The sequence below is a fragment of the Perca flavescens genome, chromosome 19 (assembly GCF_004354835.1).
Source record: "Perca flavescens isolate YP-PL-M2 chromosome 19, PFLA_1.0, whole genome shotgun sequence".
Classification (NCBI taxonomy): Eukaryota; Metazoa; Chordata; class Actinopteri; order Perciformes; family Percidae; genus Perca; species Perca flavescens.
In genome coordinates this window covers 2,328,752-2,336,251 of record NC_041349.1, presented here as the reverse complement: position 1 = coordinate 2,336,251, position 7,500 = coordinate 2,328,752, and the positions used below count along the sequence as shown (strand labels likewise).

The following is a 7,500-nucleotide window of genomic DNA, read 5'->3' as shown; positions in this document are numbered from 1 at the left end:
TTCGGGTAGTAGTAGCCTGTACCTTGGGGTAGTAGTAGCCTGTACCTTGGGGTAGTAGCCTGTACCTTGGGGTAGTAGTAGCCTGTACCTTGGGGTAGTAGTAGCCTGTACCTTGGGGTAGTAGCCTGTACCTTGGGGTAGTAGTAGCCTGTACCTTGGGGTAGTAGTAGCCTGTACCTTGGGGTAGTAGTAGCCTGTACCTTGGGGTAGTAGTAGCCTGTACCTTGGGGTAGTAGCCGGGGTAGAGCTTCTCCGTGACGGGGACTATGTACTCTTTGAGGAACTTGAGCCACTCCTTCTCAAAGCCAATCTGGACCATGTGGATGTCTACGGTGGGCACGTTCTCGTAGCCCCCGGCCAGACGCTCGTCCTGAACACACACACACACACACACACACACACACACACACACACACACACACACACACACACACACACACACACACACACACACACACACACACACACACACACAACACACACACACACACACACACACACACACACACACACACACAACACACACACAACACACACACACACACACAAAACGAAAAGTTCACAGCTCAGTACTCCCTTAAAGATGCAAAATGACTAAGGCTGTGTTCAGAGGGGAGGGTGTGTATCTGTGTGTGTGTATCTGTGTGTTTGTGTGCATCTATGTGTGGGTGTCTGTGGGTCTATTTGTGTGTCTGTGTGTGTGCATTCGTGCGTCTGTGCGTGTGTGCATCTCTGTGTGCGTGCATCTCTTTGTGTGCGTTTTTTTACATGTGTCCCCCAAACACACTATCCCCCCCCCACACCATCTTGGCCAATAGAACAATGCAGATAGGGAAAGTCAACAGAATAGATTGCATTCATTGCACCTACTGAATAAAATGAATAGATGAAATAAAATGATAAATTAAAGCACTTCAAAGCAACAAGATTCCACTGATGCCATTATAACCACTTCAACTCAGTGAACCTTCTTCTGACACACAAATGAGTACACATGGAAAATATTCAGTGAGACGGGTTAGCGGGTCACCTTGTGGGACCCCCCGGACCACTCTCCGTGATGCTCCATGGTCTCCACCAGATGATCACACATCTTCTCAGAGAAGGCTGGAAACCAGTACACATCTGGGCAGGGCTGAGACACACACACAGTGGACACACACACACACAGTGGGTCATTAGGAAACCAGTACACATCTGGACAGGGCTGAGAGACACACACAGTAGACACACACACACACACACACACACACACACACACACACACACGGTCATTAGGAAACCAGTACACATCTTGACAGGGCTGGGACACACACACACAGTGGACACACACACACACACACACACACACACACACACACACACACACACACACACACACACACACACACACACACACACACACACACACACACACACACACACACACACACACACACACACACACACACACACACACACACACACACACACACACACACACACACACACACACACACACACACACACACACTGGGTCATTAGGAAACCAGTACACATCTGGACAGGGCTGGGACACACACACACACAGTGGGCTCATCGTTAGCTTGTAACAGGCTCTGAAACTGGTCCAGTATTAAACCAGAACTAAGCTGTAATGTAACCCTACAGGACTAATGTTCACCCACCAGTCTCCATGTAAATAATCAGGACTTTAATCATCGTAAAACCACACTTCATTCAAAGTGGACAGAAACTAAATAAAACTACCAAAAGCCGTCTTGGTTCATCTTTCCACTGTTCCAACAATCACCACTCTGGTTTGGTTGAAATAAACCCTTAATTCACCCATTTACATGTGGAGATATGCTGGCTCTATACACGCTAAAAGTCCTGATTATTTCCATGGAGTCTGGTGGAGATATGCTGTCTCTATACACGCTAAAAATCCTGATTATTTACATGGAGTCTGGTGGAGATATGCTGTCTCTATACACGCTAAAAATCCTGATTATTTACATGTAGTCTGGTGGAGATATGCTGGCTCTATACACGCTAAAAATCCTGATTATTTACATGGAGTCTGGTGGAGATATGCTGGCTCTATACACGCTAAAAATCCTGATTATTTACATGGAGTCTGGTGGAGATATGCGGTCTCTATACACGCTAAAAATCCTGATTATTTACATGGAGTCTGGTGGAGATATGCTGGCTCTATACACGCTAAAAGTCCTGATTATTTACATGGAGTCTGGTGGAGATATGCTGGCTCTATACACGCTAAAAGTCCTGATTATTTACATGGAGTCTGGTGGGTTTGTTGATGGTGATTTCGGGGCTGTTTCATGTTAAACTAAAAAGGATCTTACTCTTTAACTAAAAGGTCTTTCTCTGTAGGGATCCATCCCATAATGTTGTCAGACACTTAGAATAATAATCTGAGTCTGTCAGCAGCAACAACAGAACTTTTAGTGGAAAGTTGAAACAGGGAACAGGCGAGAGGGATGAGTGACGTTGGCCGTAGTTTGGGGTTTCGTTACCTGCTCCACAAAACTCTTCTCGTCTTCAAAGATCTTGGAGTAGTTCTCGCTGATGTACTTCTCCTTCCAGTCCTTCAAAATAAAACACACACACACACACACACACACACACACACACACACACACACACACACACACACACACACACACACACACACACACACACACACACACACACACACACACACACACACACACACACACACACACACACACACACACACACACAAACTCAGCCTGGGTTCATTCAGTGTACCAATTATTTATGCTAGTGTGTGTGTGTTTGGTGTGTGTGTGTGTGTGTGTGTGTGTGTGTGTGTGTGTGTCTGACCACAGGGTTGTCAAAGATCTGCCACATGTCCGGGTGGAGCCTGGATGTGTTGAAGTTGGACGATGCCACCAGACGGCCATACTCATCGCGGTTGGACACGAACATGAAGACTCCCTGAGGACAGAAACAGGTCCAGAAAAGTCAGACCAATCATCAAAACACCAGACAACAGTCACGTAATCAAGGTCCTGGTCCCAACTACCTTAAAAGGTCCAATATGTCATATAGTTACTGTAATAAATCCCCAAATAAGCCCAATGTGTCATCAGATATTAAGGAAATGTGGAGATATGCTGGCTCTATACACACTAAAAGTCCTGATTATTTACATGGAGTCTGGTGGAGATATGCTGGCTCTATACACGCTAAAAGTCCTGATTATTAACATGGAGTCTGGTGGAGATATGCTGGCTCTATACACACTAAAAGTCCTGATTATTTACATGGAGTCTGGTGGAGATATGCTGGCTCTATACACGCTAAAAGTCCTGATTATTTACATGGAGTCTGGTGGAGATATGCTGGCTCTATACACACTAAAAGTCCTGATTATTTACATGGAGTCTGGTGGAGATATGCTGGCTCTATACACACTAAAAGTCCTGATTATTTACATGGAGTCTGGTGGAGATATGCTGGCTCTATACACGCTAAAAGTCCTGATTATTTACATGGAGTCTGGTGGAGTTTGGTGATGGTGATTTCGGGTCTGTTTCATGTTAAACTAAAAGGATTGTCAGACACTTGTAATGCCAGTATTTTCTCCTTTTGACGTTTTTTTGCGGTTCCTACCGTAATTCTAAGCCGAGGAAGTGTGCCTGAGCTTAGTACTCAGTAAACTTTGCTTAACTGAGCTCTTGGTCTCAGATTGATCCTTGTGTTCTGGTCAACTTAAATCCAATGTAAAAAGGCGCGGGAATTAATAAATGGAAGTCAGATTTGACAGGCCTCACGCGCGTCTTGAGCCACGCCTCAGACGCTGCCTGCTAGAAATAGAACCAACGCCTATTTTTCACGCGAGACGCGTGTTGGAAGCGTTTCCAGGCAAAATAGCATAGGAAAATATGCTATGACACGCTTCTGGTGTGTAGGACACAGAAAAACCCACGCAGCTGAGACGCAACAGAAATGCCACGCTCACGTGACGCGTGCAGTGTGTAACCGGCCTTAGGGCCTCATTTTAGACATCGTTCCCTACAGGTCTCAGCCTGGCAACTAGGGTTGGGTACTGAAATCGAAACACAATCGAAAAAGCTAACCAACCCTACTGGCAACCTCCGTGAATTGGAGGGGAGAAGACTCTCTCCAGTATTTTGAACTTGGAGTGCAGTAACTATTTTAAACACTAGCTGTCAGTATTACATGTTGCACCTTTAAGTGTAATGGGTTTTTTCTACGTTGTTTTTTAAACATTTTGTAGCTTTTTCAGACATTTGGTGGCCTTGTTTTGATGGACGAGCAGCAGAATCTTCTGCAGGCTTTTGGATGATTTTTGTGAGATTATTATTATTATTATGATATTATTTTGATTCTTTAGTACTCAGTTCCTCACTATTGCTGGGAGTAATAGAGGACTGTTAGTGAGGGTGGGAGTGTCCTGTGTCTCTATGTGTGTGTGTTACCTGGTCTCTGATGCTCCTGCAGAACGCCATGTCGGCGTCCATGGTCTCGTCCACGAACAGGCTGGACTGGGACAGTTTGGACCGCAGCACGCTGCCTTTGATCAGGTAGGCCTGGGTGATGTAGGGCACGTTCCACAGGCCACTGACACACACACACACACACACACACACACACACACACACACACACACACACACACGTAAACAACTCTACATGACCAAATTTCCATATCTGTCTGTCTGTCTACGTGTGTGTGTGTGTGTGTTTGTGTGTCTGCGTGTGTGTGTTCTTACATCCTCTTGGCCTGCACAATCTCGATGTAGTCTTCAGATCTGGAGTAAAACCCTTCTGGACTCAGAGCGCCCCAGAAGTTACTCCACAGCTTCCCGTGTCGGGACAACATGGGTGCTATCACCGCCCTGAGACACAAAGACACACACACAAACATTAAACTCTCTGTAATATCATTAAGACTCAATATTACGAGAATAAAAGTCAGAATATTAAGAGACCAAAAAGTCAAACATGTTTTGCAAATGAAAAAGTCGGGATATTAGTGAAAACAAAAGGCTGTAATACTACTACTACTACTACTACTACTACTACTACTACTACTACTACTATTAATGATGGTGCTAGAGCTGAGTGCGTACTTGTTCTCCTCGATGAGGATCCTCAGAGTGTCGGGGTTGGTCAGGGCCACGTCAGAGTCTATGCTGAAGTAGTAGTCACAGCCTGGATCCTTCTTACACACCTCTCTACACAGACACACACAGACACACACACACACACACACAATGAAATGTTATTTTTTATTTAAGAGATTTGCTGACTGAGGTCCTTTAAGAGTTAAAATGTGCTTCTGTCTTTGTTTCTTATAAATGTAATGCATGTGTGTGTGTGTATGAGACTCTGTGTGTGTGCGTAGTAGGTGTGCATGTGTGTCTCTCTGTGTGTGTGTGTGTGTGTGTGTGTGTGTGTGTGTGTGTGTGTGTATGTGTCTGTGTGTCTCCACTCACACAGCCATGGCTCTGGCTTTGTTCTCTGGCAGGTTCTCCTCCGGTCCGACCAGCAGAGCGTCGGGGAACAGAGACCGGTGGCGCTCCCAGAACCTCTGGACGTGGCGCTCGTGGTACACCACCTGAGCCCAGCGGGAGGACAACACATCACCACATGCTCCGGTACCGGCCTACCGGACTACAGCGCGTTGGGTCAACGTGGAGCCATAAAACGAGAATTAAAACCCCCGCCAAAACACAGCCTCGCGGCAGTTCGTCACATTGTCGCGTTATTTTTAAGAATAGAGAAAGGACAGAAAAATAGAGAAAGGACACAGAAGAATAGAAAAAGGACACAGAAGAATACAGAAAGGACACAGAAGAATAGAGAAAGGACACAGAAGAATACAGAAAGGACACAGAAGAATACAGAAAGGACACAGAAGAATAGAGAAAGGACACAGAAGAACGAGGAAAGGACACATAAGAATAGAGAAAGGACACAGAAGAATACAGAAAGGACACAGAAGAACGAGGAAAGGACACAGAAGAATAGAGAAAGGACACAGAAGAACGAGGAAAGGACACAGAAGAATAGAGAAAGGACACAGAAGAATGTAGAAAGGACACAGAAGAATGGGTGCTGTGACCACGACATATGCTTCCCATTGAAATACATTAGTTTACATTTTCGTGCTGGCCACCACGAGAAAATAAACGAGATAAATGTGTCTGTGTACACAAACCGATAGATTAAATAACGTGACCATTTGACAAACTGCCGTGAGACTGGGCGTTTGTGTCGTACGTTGTTGATGCGCGTGTTTGTGTAGTACGTTGTTGATGCGCATGTTTGTGTCGTACGTTGTTGATGCGAGTGTTTTTGTCGTACGTTGTTGATGCGCGTGTTTGTGTCGTACGTTGTTGATGCGCGTGTTTGTGTCGTACGTTGTTGATGCAAGTGTTTGTGTCGTACGTTGTTGATGCGCGTGTTTGTGTCGTACGTTGTTGATGCGCGTGTTTGTGTCGTACGTTGTTGATGCGCGTGTTTGTGTCGTACATTGTTGATGCGAGTGTTTGTGTCGTACGTTGTTGATGCGCATGTTTGTGTCGTACGTTGTTGATGCGCGTGTTTGTGTCGTACGTTGTTGATGCGCGTGTTTGTGTCGTACGTTGTTGATGCGTGTGTTTGTGTCGTACGTTGTTGTGGATGAAGAGGCGGAGCCTGGAGGTCGGGTAGTTGAGCGTCGTCAGTCGTTCCAAGAACTCGTCCATGAAGGGAGTCGCATGTTCAATGAATACCGAGATGTACACCAGGGGCATCTCCTCATCCTACACACACACACAGAGAAAGAGACACACACACACACACACACACACACACACACACACACACACACACACACACACACACAGTTGTAACTTTAGTCTTGTCCAACGTGTGATATCCGCCCCTGATTAAATCAAATGAAAGCCGAGCAGTAAGTGGAGCTGTGTGTGTGTGTGTATGTGTCTCTGTCTGTGTGTGTGTGTGTGTGTGTGTGTTTGTGTGTATGTGTCTCTGTCTGCGTGTGTGTGTGTGTGTGTGTGTTTGTGTATGTGTCTCTGTCTGCGTGTGTGTGTGTGTGTGTTTGTGTGTATGTGTCTCTGTCTGCGTGTGTGTTGAGCGTACCGGTGTGTCGTTGAAGAGGAGCAGGTCGTCGTCACAGATCCCACAGCCGTTCTCAAACGTCCACGCCGAAGGCACATAGTTCCCCAGGTAGTTCAGCTGCAGCTGCGCACACACACGCACACACACACACACACACACACACACGCACACACACGCACTTAAAAACTCAATGTCCCCGTCCCCGAGCCACAGTCAGAACTGAAAGGACCGTACTAAACGCACCTCGCCACTTAAAGGGTAATTACGGTGTGTGTGATTGGTCGCTTACCTTGGTGGGGCCGTTGCCATGGATAATGACAGGAAGTGTGTCGTAGGCAACGTTCCTCGCTCTGACCTTTGCCCTCTCAAACTTCAG

At 46.1% G+C, this 7,500-nt stretch overlaps 1 protein-coding gene across 2 annotated transcripts in view; it reads right to left on the bottom strand.

Moving 5' to 3' along the window:
• The window catches only part of plod3 (procollagen-lysine, 2-oxoglutarate 5-dioxygenase 3), a 41,024-nt gene that overhangs the window by 20,807 nt on the left and 12,717 nt on the right, over positions 1–7,500 (bottom strand). For both annotated transcript variants that reach the window (XM_028606329.1, XM_028606328.1), the window contains exons 7-17: positions 7,414–7,500; positions 7,146–7,247; positions 6,674–6,805; positions 5,495–5,616; positions 5,129–5,233; positions 4,769–4,894; positions 4,476–4,617; positions 2,854–2,967; positions 2,523–2,594; positions 1,031–1,135; positions 224–370 (exon numbers count right to left, since the gene is read on the bottom strand). The exon at positions 7,414–7,500 is cut by the window's right edge and continues 11 nt beyond it. In XM_028606329.1, coding sequence (XP_028462130.1) covers positions 224–370; positions 1,031–1,135; positions 2,523–2,594; positions 2,854–2,967; positions 4,476–4,617; positions 4,769–4,894; positions 5,129–5,233; positions 5,495–5,616; positions 6,674–6,805; positions 7,146–7,247; positions 7,414–7,500 — 1,254 coding nt within the window. The remainder of the gene's footprint in view (positions 1–223; positions 371–1,030; positions 1,136–2,522; positions 2,595–2,853; positions 2,968–4,475; positions 4,618–4,768; positions 4,895–5,128; positions 5,234–5,494; positions 5,617–6,673; positions 6,806–7,145; positions 7,248–7,413) is intronic.